The sequence below is a fragment of the Martes martes genome, assembly GCF_963455335.1.
Source record: "Martes martes genome assembly, chromosome: 1".
Taxonomy (NCBI): domain Eukaryota; kingdom Metazoa; phylum Chordata; class Mammalia; order Carnivora; family Mustelidae; genus Martes; species Martes martes.
This window is the reverse complement of record NC_137888.1, coordinates 257,585-277,000: the sequence shown is the minus strand read 5'-3', so window position 1 is coordinate 277,000 and position 19,416 is coordinate 257,585. Positions and strand designations below refer to the sequence as shown.

Genomic DNA, 19,416 nt, shown 5'->3' with positions numbered 1-19,416 from the left:
CTTAAGTCAATGGTGATCTGCAAAGTGAAAAGAAATATTTGCACTGTGTTAGACTTTTTAGGCAACTTTTTCATTCATATTTTTCTATTTTAATAGGATGGTTATCATACCTTTTCCACTAGGAAATTACCACCGAATATTTTAAATCTGAGAAAGTTTGGGTCTTCTTGCTTTGGTGACCTAGAAGCCACATCACCACTCCTCTTGCTTCCATAGTCTGTTGTCGCGGAGCAAAATGCAGGATGCGTGAACACTCGAACACCTACTCTGAGGAGTTTTCACGTAGCTTTGTTTTAGTTTTTTGTTTTATTTTTATTTTTTAAAAAAATTTTAGAAGGTTTTATTTATTATTCATTTGACAGACAGAGATCACAAGTAGGCAGAGAGGCAGGCAGAGAGAGAGGAGGAAGCAGGCTCCCCGCTGAGCAGAGAGCCCGATGCGGGGCTTGATCCCAGGACCCTGAGACCATGATCCGAGCCGAAGGCAGAGGCTTAACCCGCTGAGCCACCCAGGCGCCCATTTTAGATTTTTAATAAGAACGTTATTGAGATATAATTTCCATACTGTAAAAATCACTCTCGTTAAGTAGGCATTTCAGTGGATTTCAGTGTATTCACCAAGTGGCGCAGCTGTCACTGTTGTCACTACTTCCAGAACATTCGCCTCTGCGCAGAGAACTCCCCGTCCCCCAGCCCCCTCCTCTGTCCCCCAGCCCCGGCAGCACCAGTCTTTCTGTTGTGTGGGTTTGCCTCTTCTGCCTTGTAGACGCGGAGTCATACAGTAAGTGCCTTTTGAGTCTGGTGTCTTTGACTTGGCCCGGCGTTTCCTAGGTCACAGATTCTGTAGCGTGTTCCAGTGCTTGCTGTTTGCTTTTCAGGTGTCTTTTATCTCTTGTTTTTCTAATTTTCCATTACTGCCTTCTTTTCATTTCAATTTCCTTGATGTTTATTTTTCTATGTATTTTTTAGTTATTTTCTTAGGGCCTGCCCTGGGGGTTACAGCGAACCCTTCATAACGTGTAGATCAGATTAGTACCATCTTAATTTTAATAGTTTATGGATCTCTTCTCCTTTGTGGCTTCATTCCCTTCTCCGTCCGTAATACCGTCAAACAAACTACATTATCTACAACTTATGCTCGTTGATTTATTCAGTTTCTTCTAAATCAGACAGAAGAAAAAAATGGCCACAATTAGGTTTATTTTGTCTTTCCGTTTACTCGTTCAGTCACCTTTACCGCGCTCTTCATTTCTTTGTGTGGTTTCAGGATCATGCCCAGTGCCCTTTCACTTTGGCCTGAGGACGCCCTTCAGTATCTCTTCAGGGCAGGCCTATTAGCAGTGAATTCTCTCACTGTTCATTTACCTGGGAATGTTTTAATTTCTCCCTCATTTTGGAAAGATAGTTTCCTGGATATCTAATTCTTGGTTAAGTCTCTTTCTTTCAGTGCTGATGATAGCACCCGGCTGCCTTTGGACCTCTGTGGGCTGAGAAGCTGGCTAGCTGTTGACCTGCTGTTGACCTGCTGTTGAGGATGGCTTGTGTTGAGTCACTTTTCTTGCTGCTTTCAAGACTTTTTTTTTTATTGTGTTAATCACCATACAGAACGTCATTAGGTTTTGATGTAGTGTTCCGTGATTCATTGCTTGTGTGTTAACCGCCAGTGCCCCCTGCAGCAAATACTGCCCTCCTTAATACCCATCTCCGGGCTCACCCATCCCAAAACCCTCAGTTTGATTCCCAGAGTCCATAATCTGTCATTGTGCGTCTCCCCCTCTGATTTCCCCCCTAATATCCTCCGTGTTATTCCTTATGCTCCACAAATAAGTGAAACCATATGATACTTGACTCTCTCTGCTTGACTTAGTTCACTCAGCATAATCTCTTCCAGTCCTGTCCATATTGCTACAAAAGTTGGGTATTCGTCCTTTCTGATGGAGGCATCATACTCCATAGTGTATATGGACCACATCTTCCTTATCCATTCGTCCGTTGAAGGGCATCTTGGTTCTTTCCACAGTTTGGCGACCGTGGCCATTGCTGCCATGAACACTGGGGTAGAGATGGCCCTTCTTTTCACTCCATCTGTGACTTTGGGGTAAATACCCAGTAGTGCAATTGCAGGGTCATAGGGAAGCTCCATTTTTAATGTCTTAAGGAATCTCCACACTGTTCTCCAAAGTGGCTGCACCAATTTGCATTCCCACCAACAGTGTGAGAGGGTTCCCCTTTCTCCACATCCCCTCCAACATTTATCGTTTCTTGTCTTGTTAATTTTGGCCATTCTAACTGGTGTAAGGTGGTGTCTCAGTGTGGTTTTGATTTGAATCTCCCTGATGGCTAGTGATGATGAACATTTTCTCATGTGTCTGATAGCCATTTGTATGTCTTCATTGGAGAAGTGTCTGTTCATGTCTCCTGCCCATTTTTTGACATGATTATCTGTTTTGTGTGTGTTGAGTTTGAGGAGTTCTTTATAGATTTTGGGTATTAGCCCTTTGTCTGTACTGTCATTTATGAATATCTTCTCCCATTCCGTGGGTTGCCTCTTTGTTTTGTGGACTGTTTCCTTTGCTGTGTAGAAGCTTTCGATCTTGATGAAGTCCCAGAAGTTCATTTTCGCTTTTGTTTCCTTTCCCTTTGGAGACATGTCTTGAAAGAAGTTGCTGTGGCCGATGTGAAGAGGTTACTGCCTATGTTCTCCTCGAGGATTCTGATGGATTCCTGTCTCACATTGAGGTCTTTTATCCATTTTGAGCTTATCTTTGCATATGGTGTAAGCAAATGGTCGAGTTTATTCTTCTGTATATAGCTGTCCAATTTTCCCAGCACCATTTATTGAAGAGACTGTCTTTTTCCACTGGATATTTTTTTCTTGCTTTGTCCAAGATTATTTGACCACAGAGTTGAATGTCCATATCGGTGCTCTCTATTCTGTTCCATTGATCTATGTGTCTGGGGTTTTTTTTTTTTGCCAGTACTGTGCTTGTCTTGGTGACCACAGCTTTGTAGTAAAGCTTGAAATCAGGCAACGTGATGCCGCCAGTTTTGTTTTCCTTTTTCAACATTTCCTTAGCAATTCAGGGTCTTTTCTGGTTCCATACAAATTTTAGGATTATTTGTTCCAGCTCTTTGAAAAATGCCAGTGGAATTTTGATCGGAATGGCATTAAAAGTATAGATTGCTCTAGGCAGTACAGATATTTTAACAATGTTTATTCCTCTGGTATGTGAGCATGGACTGGTCTTCCATCTTTTTGTGTCTTCTTCGGTTTCTCTCATGAGTGTTCTGTAGTTCCTCGAGGACAGATCCTTTACATCTTCGGTTATGTTTATTCCTAGGTATCTTATCGTTTTTTGGTGTTACAGTAAATAGAATTGGTTCTCTAATTTCCCTTTCTGTATTTTCACTGTTAGTGTATAAGAAAGCCACTGATTTCTGTACATTGACTTTGTATCCTGCCACATTACTGAATTGCTGTATGAGTTCTAGTAGTTTGGGTATAGTCTTTTGGGTTTTCCATATAAAGTTATCATGTCATCTGCGAGGAGAGAGAGTTTGACTTCTTCATTGCCAATTTGAATACCTCTTTCTCCTTTTTGTTGTCTGATTGCGGATGTTAGGACTTCTAGTACAGTGTTGAACAACAGTGGCAAGAAGGGGGGGGGCATCCTTGTCGTGTTCCCGATCTTAAGGGAAGGCTGTCAGCTTTTCCCCGTTGAGAATGATACTCACTGTGGGCTTTCAGAGATGGTTTTTTAAGAACTGTTCCCTTTATCCCTATGCTCTGAAGAGTCTTAATCAGGAAAAGATGCTGTATTTTATCAAATGCTTTTTCTGCATCAATTGAAAGTATCATATGGTTCTTGTCTTTTATTAATGTGCTCTATCATGTTGATTGATTTGCAAAAGTTGAACCGCCCTTGCATCCCAGGAATAAATCCCACCTGGTCGTGTTGGATAATCCTTTTAATATACTGTTGAATTCTGTTGGCTAGGATCTTGTTGAGTATTTTGGCAACCATGTTCATCAGGGATATTGGTCTGTAATTCTCCTTTTGGATAGGGTCTTTGTCTGGTTTTGGGATCAAGATAATGCTGGCCTCATAGAACGAATTGGGGAGTTTTCCTTCTGTTTCTCTTTTTTGAAACAGCTTTAGAAGAATAGGTATTATTTCTTCTTTAAATATTTGGTAGAAGTCCCCTGGGAATCCATCTGGCCCTGGATTCTTGTTTTTTGGGAGTTTTTTGATTTACTACTTCAATTTTGTTACTGGTTATTGGTCTATTCAGATTGTGTATTTCTTCCTGCTTCAGTTTTGGCAATTTATAAGTTTCCAGGAAGACATCCATTTCTTCTAGGTTGCTTAACATATTGGCATATTGCTGCTGCTGATAATTTCTAGTAATTTTTTCTATTTCCTTGGTGTTAGTCATGATCTCTCTCCTTTCATTCATGATTTTATTAATTTGGGTCCTCTCTCTGTTCTTTTGGGTAAGTCTGGCTAGAGGTTTATTGATCTTATTAATCTTTCAAAGTACCAGCTTCTAGTTTCATTGATCTGCTCTACTGTTTTTCTGGTGTCTATTTCATTGATCTCTGCTCTAATCTTTATAATTTCTCCTCTTCTGCTTGGTTTAAGTTTTCTTTGTTGTTTTTTCTCCAGTTCCTTTAGGTGTAAGTTTAGCTTCTGCATTAGGGATTTTTCTACTTATGTGAGTGAGGCTTGGATGGCTATGTATTTCCCCCTTAAGAGTGCTTTTGCCGTATCCCATAGGTTTTGGACCAGTGTGTTTTCATTCTCATTGGTTCCCAGGAATTGTTTAAGTTCTTTGATTTCCTGGTTGATCCGAACGTTCTTGAGCAGGGTGGTCTTTTGCTTCCAAGTGTTTGTGTTCCATCCAAATTTTTTCTTGTGAGTGAGTTCCAGTTTTAAAGCATTGTGGTCTGAGAACATGCCGGGAGTAGTCTCAGTCTTTTGGTATCGGTTGAGCCCTGATTCGTGGCCCAGGATGTGGTCTAGAGAAAGTTCCATCTGCCGCTCGAGAAGAATGAGTATTCTGTTGTTTTATGATGGAATGTTCTGTGTGTATCTGTGAGGTCCCTCTGGTCCCGTGTGTCATTCTAAGCTCTTGTTTGTAGATCTTCTGCTTAGATGACCTGTGTGTTGCTGTGCGTGCAGTGTTGCGGTCCCCTTCTGTTAGCATATTATCATCAATATGTCTGTTTCGGTTAACAGTTGGCTTATGTAGTTGGCTGCTCCCAACTGCAGGGGCACAGATATTTACAGTTGTTAGATCCTCTTGTTGGATAGGCCCTTTAAGTATGGTGTAGTGTCCCTCTGCATCTCTTACTACAGTCTTTAGTTTGAAATCTAATTTGTCTGATACAAGAATTGCTACCCCAGTTTTCTTTTGAGGCCTGTTGGCATGAAAGATGGTTTTCATCCCTTCACTTTCAGTCTGGATGTATCTTTAGGTTCAGAATGAGTCTCTTGTAGACAGCGTATGGATAGGTCATGTCTTTTTATCCAGTCTGCAACCCTGTGCTGTTTCATGGGAGCAGTTAGGCTGTTCACGTTGAGAGTGATTATTGAAAGACATGATTTTATTGTCATTATGTTGCCTGTGAAGTCCTTGTTTCTATAGGTTGTCTCTGTAAATTTCTGTTCTATATCACTCTTGGGGCCTTTCTCCTTTTATAGAACCCCCCCCCCCCTTAATATTTCTTGCAGGGCCAGCTTGGTGGTCACATACTCTTTCAGTTTCTGCCGGTCTTGGAAGTTCCTTGTCTGTCCATCCATTCTGAATGACAGCCTTGCTGAATAAAGACTTCTTGGCTGTATGTTCTTCTCATTTAGTGCCGTGGATATGTCTTGCCAGCCCTTTCTGGCTTGCTAGGTCTCTGTCGACAGGTCTGATGTTCTTCTGATGTTCCTCACTCTGTACGTAAGAAATCTCTTTCCCGTCACTGCTTTTAAGATTTTTTCCTTGGATCTAAGATTTGCAAATTGTACTATTATATGTTGTGGTGTTGGTCTGTTCTCATTGATCTTGGGACCGGTCCTCTCTGCCTCTTGGATACAATTGCTTGTTTCCTTCCCCAGATTAGGGAAGTTCTCAGCTACGATATGCTCAAATTTATTTTCTGGACCTCTCTCCACCCCCTCAGGGATCCTAACAGTTCTGACATTGGAACGTTTCATGGTCATTAATCTCTCTCAGTCTGATCTCTCGGGCTTTAAGCTGTTTTTCCAGGCCTCCTTGGCTTCCTTCTTTTCTGTCATCTTATCCTCTAGGTCACTAATTCATTCTTCTGCCTATTTTACCCTGGCAGTCAGAGTATTCAGTTTAGGCTGCATTTCATTTATAGCATTTTTAAGTTCGGCCTGATTAGATCTCATTTCTGCCCCTAGAGATTCTGTATTGTCCATATTTTTCTCAAGCCTAGAGATCGCCTTCATAATGTTACTCTGATGTCAGTTTCTGACGTTTGGTTATGTCCATATCCATTAGTTCTGTGGCAGAAGCCACAGTCTCTGAATTATTCCTGTGTTGGAGGTTCCTCCTCGTAGTCATTCTGTTGAGTGGTGGTTGAGGGAATGCACGGGGTCCAAAGTATTGACCATGACCCAAGCAAGATGCACCTGTTTTATAGGGACCTTAGGGCCGTCGGCCTCTTGGTCTTCCAGCCTGTCTTCTGGGGGAGGGACCTGCTGTGCTATTACTCAGGCAACCCTGTTTGGGCAGAGTTGCCATGCCCCGGAGGTGGGGGTAGGCTCAGTGAAAACCAGTTTTGGGGGGCTTTTGTTCTCTGGTGGCTCTCCCCAGGCGGCTTTCCCATCTCTTCTGAGAGAGCAGAAGTGACTGTGTCCAGGCTCCTGTCTCAGAAGACCGAGATTGCCGTCTGTTCTCCAGTGAGCTCTCCAGGCTGCACTCTCTCCATTACTGCCTGTTCTGTTAAACACCTTAGCGTCCTGGGTTGTGGGCCCCACGGCAGCACTCCCTGCCCTTGCTTCCAGGTCCAGGCACTGCTCCAGTGGTGTAGCATCCCACTCCCTCCCCCTTCTGCTTCTCTTCCGATATCTACCCGTAGAGTCTCAGCTCCCCGCTTCATACCTCGAGACCAGCTGCCCGAGATACTCCATTTGTAGGGATCCAGATGTATCTTCTTGCATCTCAGGCTGATTTCGTGGGTGTTCAGAGTGGTCTGGCACATACCCAGCTCAGTTCAGGGGACCAGTTGAAATAGGGCGCCCTACTCCTCCGTCATCTTTCTGTTTTCAAGATTCTTTTTCTTAGTCTTTCACAGTTTAATTGGGATGTCTCTTGGTGTGGATCTCTTTGAATCTTTCCTACCTGGGGTTAATTGGGCTTCTTGTGTTTTTAGATTAATATTTTTTCATCCAAGTTGTGTTTTTTGGCCATTATATCACAAAGTAGACTTTCTAGCCTGTTCCTTTCTCCTCTCCTCTGCGACTCCCATCATGTGTATGTTGGTCTTTGAGCATGTCCCACAGGCCTTGGGAGCTCTGTTTACTTTTCTTTCTTTTTTCTTTTTAGAGATTTTACTTATTTATTTATTTAAAGAGAGAGCGAGCGAGCACGCGAGCTGGGGGAGGGTCAGAGGGATAGAAAGAGAGAATCTCTGAGATTATGGCCTGAGCTGAAATCAAGAGTTGCACACCCAAGGCGTTTTTCTATTTACTTTTCTTTATTCTTTTTTCTTTTTATTCTTCAGATCAAATGGTCATGTTTGATCTATCTTCATATTTGCTGATTCTTCTGCCCATTCGAATTTACTGTTGAGCCTCTCTAGTGAATTTTTCATTTCAGTAATTGTATCTCTCAGCTCCAGAATAGCTCTACAGTTCCACTTTCTAATCTCTTTACTGAGGGGCTCTGGCTGGGGCTTGCTTCCAGTGCCCTGGTGGGCAGCTTCCTCTTCCTTAGCTTTGACTTTGTGTGAGTGTGAGGTCCACAAGGAGTGTTAGAGCCTTCTCAGCTTTTCCTTGATAGGTACACAGCCCTGTACTTGCTTCCTCAATTCCCAGGAATATGCTGGAGCCTTTCAGAGCTCCCTGTTGACACCTCATTCTCTAGTGTTTCCTTTTTTTTTTTTTTTAAAGATTTTATTTATTTATTGGACAGACAGAGATGACAAGCAGGCAGAGAGGCAGGCAGAGAGAGGAGGAAGCAGGCTCCCCGCGGAGCAGAGAGCCCGATGCGGGCTCTATCCCAGGACCCTGGGATCATGACCGGAGCTGAAGGCAGAGGCTTTAAGCCACTGAGCCACCCAGGTGCCCCTCTAGTGTTTCCTTTTAAGCTTTTTTGTTTACCTCTTATTGGCCCCAACTGCGACAAGTTAATGGGTTTCAGGCCACTGGGATGTTAAGCAGTAGCTGTTGGTTGATTGTGGTAAGCGGCCTGGCCGTAGGATTGTTGACAGTGAGCTCTGGGAGCCCGTCCTTGAGAACTGAGCTTCTTAGTGAGCTGCAGGATAGGTCAGTGGGTGATCGTTGGCGGGCTGGTGCTCGTGAGGAGCTCCGAACCCCTCTGGTCCCCCCCGAGCCTTATGACTGCGGGAGGCTGTTTGCAGAGCTCTACCAGAGGTGGGAGGGATGGGGTTAGGGCCAGTTTAAGCACCTCATAGCTGCTGTTTGGATGGAGACTCAAACTTTGTTTTTGGTAAACTCTGGACTGTTACACGTCTTTCTTAATTTCCAGAGCTCTGAAGGAGTCGCGTTTTGACAGTTTCTGTCAGTGTTCTCAGTGCTGTTATAGAGGAATGCGTTCTTGGATGTCCTTATTCTGCCCTTTTGGAAGTGCTGCCTCTGTAGTTGTTTTGTTTGTTTGTTTGTTTGTTTAAAGCTTATTTCATTAAGGATGCCTGGGGGGCTCAGTTGGTTGAGCCACTGCCTTCAGCTCAGGTCATGATCCTGGAGTCCAGGGATGGAGTTCCGCATCGGGCTCCCTGCTTGGCGGAGAGTCAGCTTCTCCCTCTGACCTCCCCCCTCTCGTGCTCTCTCTCTCTCATTCTCTCTCTTAAATAAATGAATAGTATATATATATATCGGGATTTATATATATATACATATATATATATATTTATTTTAAAGCAACGGCCTTAAAAAGCTTATTTCATTAATATAATTTGTTAGGTGACCCTTATGAAAAACAGTGTTTATTATTTACGAAGAAATGGGGTTTATGTTTTGAAACCAAAGGAACTTTGTTTCTAAATATCTTGGATTCTGATGGTCGTGGTATCGTGGTGATGGGTAATTTCTTAATGTGATCATTTGGGAAAAGAAGCGAGCTGTCCTCTTGACGTTCTCAGTGGAAAGCACATTGAGTACGTGTTCACAGGGGTAGTGGCTTCGTCCCTTTTGATCACTGCTCTCAGCACCGATGGACTCAATAAATATTTGTTTGATGAACTGTGTTTTAGCAAACAACAAGGAAAGGGAACAAGCATAATTTTTAGAGCTTAGAGTGACATTTTTGTTGTTTTTGTTAACAACGTACTTTTATACAGGGTGAATTTGAACGTGAAAAGAAAGCTGCTTCGCATGAAAAGGAGGAGACCGCTGGGCCGGAGTGTGAGCAGGCACAGTCCCTTCACCGAAGAGAGGAAGAGTCTTCGTTTCTGCAGCTTCAGGAGAAGGACCAAATTCTACGGGTATGTGGCAAGTGTCTTTTCTTTGTTTTTACTTTTTGTGTGTGGGGTAAAATGTGCATAACATCAAATTTACCATTTTAATCATTTTTAAGTGTTCCAGTTCAGGGGCATTAAACCCCGTTCACAGGGTTGTGCAGCTATCGCCGCTGTCCGTTTCCAGAACTGCTCATCATCCCCACAAGCGGAAACTGCCCCCACTGCCCATGAGCTCCCCTTTCCCTCCCTCCAGCTCCTGGCACCCACTCTTCCCCCTTGTGCCGCTGCATCTGACCGCTTCCGGGGCCTCCTGTCGTGGGGTCAGCAGCCTTAGTCCTCCTGCGTCTGGTTTCGTCACCCAGCGCAGCGTCCGCGGGGCCCGCCGTGTTGCCGTGTGGGTCAGAGCGTCTCGGCGTGTGGTGGCCGAGTGATAATTCTGTTACGTAGAGATGCGCGTCGTGTTGCCCTCTTCATGGATTTGGCTGCTGCTAGACCTCTAGATGGTTGTTTCTCCGTCTTGGCTGCTGTGAATAATGTCACCACGTGTACAAGTCTTGTCCAGTCCCTGCTGTCGGTTCGGGCTGTGTGCATCTAGGAACGGGACTGCCGGGTCCTGGCGACTCTTGTTTATGTCTTGAGGAGCCGCCGTAGCCTTCTTGGCGGCTGCCCCATCACGCGTCCCTGCCGGCTGCGCCCGGGGCGGCGGTTTCTCCACAGCCATCATTTCTTCACCGTCTTCTGTATGATCACGTCACAGCGGGTGTGAGGTGGGACCACATCGTGGTTCTGATGCGCGTTTCCCTGGTGGTGAGTGACGTGGAGCATCTTTTCAGGAGCTTTACTGGCCGTTCGTTTGTCTTCGGAGACAGGTCTGTTCAGGTTCTTTGATGGTTTTTGACCTGGGTTTGGTTTTTCGTTATTCCTTTGTAAGTTTAGGATGTGCAGGTTTACTGTTTTCTTCTCTTTTTTTTAAGTAGGCTCCACACACAGCGTGGGGCTTGAACTCATGACCCTGAGATCAAGAGTCACAGACTCTAGCAGCTGAGCCAGCCGGGTGCCCCTATTTATACTATTTTTTGAGATAGTCTCACAATGTAGACCTTTCAGGGGTGTAATAATACTGTTTCTTTTTTTTTATTACTTTTTTTTTTAAGATTTTATTTACTTTTTTGACCGAGAGCACAAGCAGGGGGAGTGGCAGAGGGAGAGGGAGAAGCAGGCTCCCCGCTGAGTGGGAAGCCCGATGCAGGACTCGATCCCAGGACCCCCGGATCATGACCTGAACTGGAGGCAGTGGCTTAACCGACTGAGCCCCCCAGGCGCCCCAGAAAAGGTTTTGTTAGGATGTTTATTTGTACTTTCCTCTTTTTTGATCAGTGTCACTAGAGATGTATCTATTGGGTTTTTTTCCCCAGTCACCATACAGTTTTTGTGAAAAGGAGGGAGCAGGACCGGCAGAGGGAAAAGTCTGTGTCCCATAGGCTCGAAAGTGGACTCAGCCTCCGTGGAGGCCTGTGCCGCTGGCCCTCACAGGTGCTGCTGCCTCGCCCTGCAGCTGCCCGTGGGAACAGAGCTCCGTGCTGCACGTCCGGCAGGCGTCTGCCTTCTCTTTACACCCCACCGGCGGGGGCCACGCCAGGCCTGGAGCCGTCCGGGCACCGGGGCCGTGTGCCGGCAGCATCCTCTCTTCTGTTTGTTTTTGGTCATTGTTTGCCGTCTTCAAGTGATGTCACCAGTGGTTTATGGAACTGTATTTTTTTCTAATTTCCCTACAAGCACAGCATTGAAATTGTTTTTACAGCTTCCTTTCGCTCCTGGTACAGGGTTTCAAAACTGCACTCTTCTTTTATCTGGTCTTTGTTTCCTTTTTGGACTTGCTAACATTTATGGGTCCCACCTGGGTTCTCTTACCCATTCCCTTACCCATTCCCTACTCCACGCAAACCTTCTTTTCCTGCTCCTGGCTGGAGAGCTGTCCGTGCCGGCTGGGTGTGCACCTACCAGCGGGGCTGCTGCACCTGGAGTCCACTTGCTTCCGGGCTCCACGAGTCCGATTCTAGAGCTAGAGACACTAGGCGCGTCATGCATTGGCTGCTGTGGACACCCATTGTTCCTGATTCTTGGTAGCAGTGGAGGACAGGCTTGTGGTCTGCCTGGCTCTGTGCTGCCTGTGTGCGTAGTCACGCTCTGTCATGTTCTCTGTGGGGACGATGCCCGGGTTCTTGACCATCAACTCAGCCAGCCCTGAGAAATCACTGTGGTTGGCTCTGGGCTCAGGTCACTGCATTGCTGGGAAGACATACTTGTCATTTCACTAAGCTGCACAGCAAAACCTCAGTGACCTGTGCTCAGTGCTCGGGCAACCCGGGGAGCCCACAGTAGCCAGGCGTGCCCAGGGTAGCTGGTGCCGCCCACCCTGCCGGCTCACTGAGACCCCATGATTGTTGGCTGTTTTTTTTAAAAGACTTATTTATTTTAGAGTGTGCGCGTGCACAAGTAGGAGGGGCAGAGGGAGAGAGAGAGTCGCAAGCAAACTCTCTTCTGAGCTCAGCCTAACTGGGGCTCTATCCCAGGACCCCGAGATGACGACCTGAGCCAGAACTCAGAGTTGGATGCTCAGCTGACTGGGCCCCCCAGGCGCCTTTGTTGGCTCCTTTTTCAAGGAGAAATCAATAAGAATGATCTTCCCTTGCCTAGGAACTGGTATTTATTCGGAATGAATATAAAAGAGATTTTGAGTTCTTACTTGTGAAAGTAATCTCTGGTGAGTTTGCCCCTTCCCTCGGTGCCTGGGGCAGGCTAGAATGTTTATGTGTTCTGTGTTTGTAGGCAGTGAATAATGGCGGGGTTGGGGGGGAACCCTGTAATTAGTAAAATTAGTAATTAGAAAATTAGTAATTTTCACCTTTAATCACGATTAACTAGGATGGTGAATGTTTCTTACAGAAGTTTATTCCTGACTAAATTGTTCTGAATAAAGCTGTAACAATTTTTCCTCAACAGCTGAAAGACCAAGTTTTGTCCCTAAGTCAAGAAGTAGAAGAGGGCCGTTCTGAACTGGAGAAGCTCCAGCAAAGGCGCGAAAGGGAAAACCGGGAAGGCACGAATCTCATCTCGATGCTGAAGTCCGACATTGATCTGTCTGACCGTGAAAGGTCAGTCACACACTCCTCTGTCACGGCTGCCCAAGTGCATGGTAATACCTGGCGGGATGGAACCCTGTGCCACATTATTCTTCTCATTTAAAAACACTTTAAACATGAAGAAAAGTACTGAGTAATGTACGATACCCATATACCCACCACTCATTTTGCCAAATTTTCACATTTTGCCAGATTACAAAATTTGATGCTGTAATGTGGAGTTAACCTTAAAATTAAATTGCCAGGTTTTTAGGTTTGTTTTCTTTTTTTCTTTTTCTTTCTTTTTTTTTTTTAACTAATAAAACTTTAATTTTTTTTTCTATTTTTTTATTTTTCCAGTGTTCCAATATTCACTGTTTATGCACCACACCTACATCCATGCGACCCGTGCCCTCCTTAGTACCCACCACCAGGCTCGCTGAACCCCTCACCACCTCCCCTCCAAAACCCTCAGTTTGTTTCTCAGAGTCCATAGTCTCTCGTGGTTCGTCCCCCACTCCAGTTTCCCCCAGCTCACTTCTCCTCTCCATCTCCCCATGTCCTCCGTGTTATTCCTTATGCTCCACAAATAAGTGAAACCATATGATACTTGACTCTCTCTGCTTGACTTAGTTCACTCAGCATCATCTCCTCCAGTCCCGTCCATGTTGCTACAAAAGTTGGGTATTCGTCCTTTCTGATGGAGGCATCATACTCCATAGTGTATATGGACCACATCTTCCTTATCCATTCGTCCGTTGAAGGGCATCTTGGCTCCTTCCACAGTTTGGTGACCGTGGCCATGGCTGCTATGAACACTGGGGTACAGATGGCCCTTCTTTTCACTCCATCTGTGACTTTGGGGTAAATACCCAGTAGTGCAATTGCAGGGTCATAGGGTAGCTCCATTTTTAATTTCTTAAGGAATCGTTAAATGGTGGGTTTATTCTGGAATAACAGAATTGCAGTCCAGGACAAGCTAGCTAGTGCATCACCATAAACGAGTCTGGGGAACAGAGGAAGCTCTTTTATAGATGGAAGGAGGGCGAGGACTGTTGTAAACAGAAAGTCCATTGGAGGAAACTGTGTATTGAAAGTGTAGTGGTTTCTCGTTGGCTGAGTTGTTGCTGGGCAGAAGGAAACCCTTCTTCCTCCTGCTGGAATCTTAATGTAGTATATAGTCAACATGCCCCTCTTCCTGATGGATATGCGGCTGGGAGGGCTTGAGAGTTTCCCACCCCCCCACCTCCTCCACCCAGCTTCCCGACCCGGTTCCTTTTTTTTTTTTTTCCTTAAAGATCTTTTTTTATTTGACAGAGGGAGACACAGTGAGAAAGGAACACAAGCAGAGGGAGTGGGAGAGGGAGAAGCAGGCTTTCCGCTGAGCAGAGAGCCTGATGCGGGGCTCGATCCCAGAGCCCTGAGATCATGACCTGAGCCTGAGGCAGATGCTTAACGACGGAGCCACCCAGGCGCCCCATCCTGACCCCATTCTAGTCGAGGTTTTCTTTTATTAATTGTTACACTTCTCCCTTTTGATCAAGATCTTTCCTTGAAAGCATTGCTGGTCAAGAGTCACGTGTTTCATATTTAATGGTCTTGTCCCTCAGTGCCAGGAAGGACTTTCCTGGTCGTCCTGTCCTACCTCAGAAAAGACTGGCTAGAGGGGCTGGTTAGGCTCCCTGCTCAGTGGGAAGCCTGCTCCTTCTGCCTCTCCCCTCACTCATGCTCTCTCTCTCTCTCTTAAATAAATAAATAAATAAATATTTAAAAAAAAAACCAATAACAACAGAAAAGGCTGGCTAGAGGGCTGGAGGGGACTGGAGTGCTTACATTTGTAACAGATCGCCCCACTCCCTGCCCGGCCCAGCATCCTGGCTCTTTGCAATAGCAGAAGCTGTAAGTTTTTTGGTTTTGTTTAGGGGCCTTTACTTGTCAGATTTGAAAATTGAGGATTTTAGCAGTTTTTTCGGTGACTCATGTAGGATGTAAGCAGCTGGTTTGCTGTCATCACTAAATCTGGAGTGGGCACTTTCTCATTCTGTCCTGGTCCTTTTTTTAAAAAAGATTTTATTTATTTAACAGAGAGATCACAAGTAGGCAGAGAGGCAGGCAGAGAGAGGGGGGGAAGCAGGCTCCCCGCTGAGCAGAGAGCCCGACGCGGGGCTCGATCCCAGGACCCTGAGATCATGACCTGAGCCGAAGGCAGAGGCGCAACCCACTGAACCACCCAGGCGCCCCTGTCCTGGTCCCTTTTAGCTAAAAGAGAAAGATCCTAGTTCAGCCTGTTAAAAAGTAGAGAGAGTTAAATGCTACCCGGGTGGATTCGGCTGGACCCTAGAAGGGTCCCATTGGCTGTGGTGGTCCTGAAGAGGCGTATTAGGCTTTGGCGTACGAGCCCGAGTGTCGTTCCAGTGAGCGGGCTTAGAAAACGCTGTTGTGTCGGCTCCGTGATTCCCGAGCGTGTGCTAGCGCCCTGACAGAAGGTGCGGGGCTGGCTTCTCCGGACCGCCTTGGGCTGCTTCCTCTGGGCTGGCTGCGTCCCGAGTCGGCGCTCACCCACCGGCACGCCGGCTGGCCGGCCCGCCCGAGCGACCCAGCTCCGCAGCCGGCCCGTGGGCCCTCAGCCGCCTCTGGACGCTCTCGAGCTGCGGGTCGCAGCTCGTTCTCTAACGCGGAAGCTTGGGGGTTGCGCGGCGCCTCGGAAGACCTGCAGACGCGGGTTCGCAGGGAGAGGGCCGCTGGGCCGAGAGGCGAGCGGAAGATAGCCCTGGGGCAGGAACTGCCAGGACTGGGCGGTTCCGTGGGTCTGCGGAGGGGATGGGGGGCAGGTCGGGGCCTCAGAAGCCTCAGTTCATTTGTTTGTTATCTGAATTTTTTAAAGATTCTTTAATGTATTCATGAGAGAGAGCGCACAGGCAGGGGAGCCGCCGGCGGAGGAGAGCGAGCGGGGAGCCCGATGCGGGGCTGGATGCCGGGACCCTGAGGTCGCGACCTGAGCCGGAGGCAGAGGCGCCCTGGCTTGCCTCAGGTCGGAAGTAGTGTCTTGTGAAGAGGCAGAATTTCGAGACTCCAGGAGCCTCGAGACATTTAAAGTAGGCGGCCCGTCGGGGCTGGTTTCTCTTCTTTTGTGACAGAGCCGTGGCTGTCTAGTTTAATTCCGCGTAGAACCGGTTGAGGGGGATCGAAAGTTCCTGGTAACCGCCATCGGGGGTCCTAAGTTACTTCTACCCGAGTCAGTCCACTTGCTGACAGATGCGCGTCGTTCCTGAGCTCAAAACCGGCGGGAGTCCCAGTAGCAATTTTGCAGATGTTTCATTGGCTCGCTGCGGCCGCCTCTGCTCGGCTGGGTTTTGTGGGGGTGGGGCGGGGAGAGGAGGAACCCTCGCTGGGTTTGATGGAGACTCACGTGCCGGGTGCTGCTTTCTACGGGGTCCGCTGTCCGCTGGGCTCCTGGCCCCGCAGTGGCTGTGACGTCCCTGTGGTAGTTTTCACAGGGGCGTGGTAGTGACCGGCGCCTCTGCCTTCTGGTCTGCGGTCCCACTTGGGATGCGCCTGCCCTCGGGGTCGGTGCGGGGCTGTGGCTGCTGGTGACCCGCGCGGGTGCCCGATGTGGGTGTCTCCGGTCGTCGCCACGGCTGGCCTCTCCCCGGCCCTGTCCGCCCTCTCCCCGGCCTGGCGCCACCGCCCTCCTCCGAAGCCCTGGGCCGTGCAGGGGGAGCAGGTGGGGGCCCCCGGGCCGCCCTCCCCTGAGCTGGGGGCGAGCTTCCTTCGCCTCGGCTCGGCCCCTGGAGTTCTTGTCACGGTGCTCGCGCTGCCGGGGGCCTCGTGCGCTTCCTGTCCCGGGGCTCGATGCCGCCGTGTCCGTCGTCCCCAGGCGGGAGGGGAGGACGGGCAGAGACCTGGCCGGGAGCACAGGGTTCCCGGTGTTCGTGCCATGTCGTCGCTGTGTCGCTCCCCAGCACCCACATGTTCTGCTCGGGGGTCGCCGCGGGCACTGCAGCCATACGGGCCTGGACCGGGCCTGGGGAGGAGGGGGCAGCTTTGATGCTGACTTGAGTTTCTGCTTGAGCTCCCTGACCCGCCCTGTCGGCGGTCACCCCATGCTGCCTCCGCCTGCTCCCCGCGCCCCCCCACCCCCCGCCGTGCCTTCTCGTCCTGTGCCTGCCCACCCTCTGTCCGCAAGGTCTCCGCGGTCCGCTGTGGTGACCTGGGCAACCGCAGGGAGCCACGGGGCCCCGGGCTGTTCGTGCCTCGTCTGTCCTGCTGCTTCCTTCCTGCCCCTTCTTCCCGTGCCTCTCCCCTGCCCTTCAGCTGTGTAAGGGGCAGCTCTCCCTGTGTTTTGTTCAGTGGCATGTCCCCGTGTGGGGAGCAGACCTAGTTCCAGGCCCGTGGTGGGGATGGAAGTATGTGAATGTTTGGGGGCAGAGGAGCCTGTCTCCGCCCACCGGGCCCTGGCATCTCCCAGCGGTGAGGACCCTGCCTCGGCTCCAGCACTTTGCTCCCAGCTGTGTTCCGGACGGGGTCACTGTGCTCTGGACAGAGGGCCATGTTGGTGCTCTGCTCTCCTCCTGAGGGTTAGAAAGGCCGTGAGTAGGGACAGGAGCCTGGTAAAACTGGCGATGAGATGATGTCTTTTTAAAGTCAAGAGCAGCAGCCCAAGGGTTTGGTCTTGTTGGCAGAGCTGCCCCCTGGGCTGTCCCCCTCTTGTCTGAGTCAGACCGGCTTAGGGTCGTGGCTGACAGTCTGCTGTCCGCTCCGTGCTTCGTTCAGGAGAGCTCTCCGGGACGCTCTGCGGAGGCTGCTCACTTTGTTTGGAGAGACGCTGAGGGCTGCTGTCACCCTGAAGAGCCGGATCAGTGAGCGTGTGGGGCTCTGTCTGGAGGACGAGGGCCTACCTGACACACGGCCCAGTGGCCAGGCCCTGCTTGCAGGTGAGTGCCCGGACAGCCCTGTGCCTGCAGCCCCTGGGCCGGGGTGCTGAGCGCTGTCCCCCTTCCCTGCTGGGGCCGGGCTGGATGAGCTCCCGATGCTCGAGGCGGGTCGTTGTCTTTGGGACGTGGGTGTGCTCGTGCCGCAGCAGCACTGGTTGTGCGAGCTTGCTTGCCACGCGGTGTTGTGTGCACGTTTCTGTGTTTGCTCCCTTTGCAGCACCAGTGCTCGATGAGACGTGGCCTGCGTCCGAGGCAGCCCTGTTGGAGCTGGACCGAACTCTGCCTGAATATGCAGAGGTGTCTTCAGAGGCTGAAATTAGCAGTCACCTCTGTGAAAGCTTTTTCATGAGCCCAGAAAGTTCGCTGGAGTGTGAGCAGCCAATTAGGAAGCTCTACCAGAGCCTTGGCCTGGCGGTGGATGGCCTGCTGGAGCTGGCTCTGGACTCCACCCGGCAGGTGAGACCTGGCTGCGCACGCCGTCTGCCCGCGGCCCGTGTCGGCTCCCGGCAGTCGCTCTTGCTCTGAGAAGGGTGACGGGCTGACCCAGTGGGCGCGTTGAGCGGCTCGGTAACGTGAGCTTGACAGACCAGGGTAGCACAGCTCCCAGGTGCTCTGCTGGGCACAGAACACGCGTGTTTGTCATTCTCGAGGGTCACCTGCAGGGTGAGAAGGGGCCTTGGTGCTTTCCAGGTGGGTCTGGCTTCTCTCGCTGTTCGCTCCTCTGGGCATTTGAGAGCAGAAGCTCAATTCTGGGTGTGCACCTGCCTTCCTCTCATATTGTTTTGATCTTCTGTTGCTACCAACGATATCCTCCTGTTTTTCCTAAGCAGAAGTCTCTTCTGAACTGAAATTCTGGAAGCAGTAGACTTGCTGCGGATGGAAAGAAAGAGCTGAGTGTCAGGCCAAGGGCAGGTGGTTCGATATCCCGCCTCTACTCTGTTCTACCTTCAGCAGTATTTAATGTCACGTGGGATGTGTGTTTAGAGCTTATCACTAGCAAAGGAAATTATGTTCATTAACCTTTCAGAACATTTTACAAGACCAGTGCTCTAACCCCTGAGCTATAGGGCCTCGCTTTTCAGAACATTTTAGACAGGAAAGACATTAAATATGAATTATGGAAAGCAGTACTGAGTTTTTCTTCTGTTCAGCCCAATTAGAAAATAAGCATTTTTAGCCAAAACCTTGCTGTTTACATCCCAGAAAGCCTTGAGTAAGTTCTCCCCACTTGGTGAAGGTGTGAGAAGAGGGAGCCTTGGGGCTCTTTTCAGGGGGACGCCAGTAGATGCCCTCAGGCAGGGTCTAGGGAAGCTGGAGTCAGGGTTGGTGTGAAGGGGGTGGAGGGAGGCCCCAGCTAAGTGCTCAGGTGTCTCTCGGCACAGATGAGTGTAGGCGTCTGAATTCAGAGGTTAGTCTGGGCACCCCCACCCCCAAGCCTGAAGGTGGCCTGGGAGCCTCAGGCTGGGCAGGGGAGGAAGGGGAGATTGGGGCCTGGGGCTGAGCCAGGCCTGGGTGGATTCAGAGGAGGCCCAGAGGGCCCTGGTGTGACTGAGTCGGGGGTGGTGGTGTGGGTGGTAGAAACGTGTCAGGCGCCTGGCCCACCGTGGTGACCAGCCCAAGGAGCCTTTCCTCCCACCCATGGCCTCCATATCCCACCCTCCCTGTGGAGTGCCAGGTGGTTACCCCAGCTTGGATTCTAGGG

The 19,416-nt window shown here is 49.1% G+C and overlaps 1 protein-coding gene across 1 annotated transcript in view; it reads left to right on the top strand.

The window, feature by feature from the left end:
* The window catches only part of PCNT (pericentrin), a 99,478-nt gene that overhangs the window by 27,113 nt on the left and 52,949 nt on the right, over nt 1-19,416 (top strand). The window contains exons 12-15 of the mRNA XM_080823610.1: nt 9,539-9,682; nt 12,662-12,813; nt 17,554-17,714; nt 17,932-18,170. Coding sequence (XP_080679736.1) covers nt 9,539-9,682; nt 12,662-12,813; nt 17,554-17,714; nt 17,932-18,170 — 696 coding nt within the window. The remainder of the gene's footprint in view (nt 1-9,538; nt 9,683-12,661; nt 12,814-17,553; nt 17,715-17,931; nt 18,171-19,416) is intronic.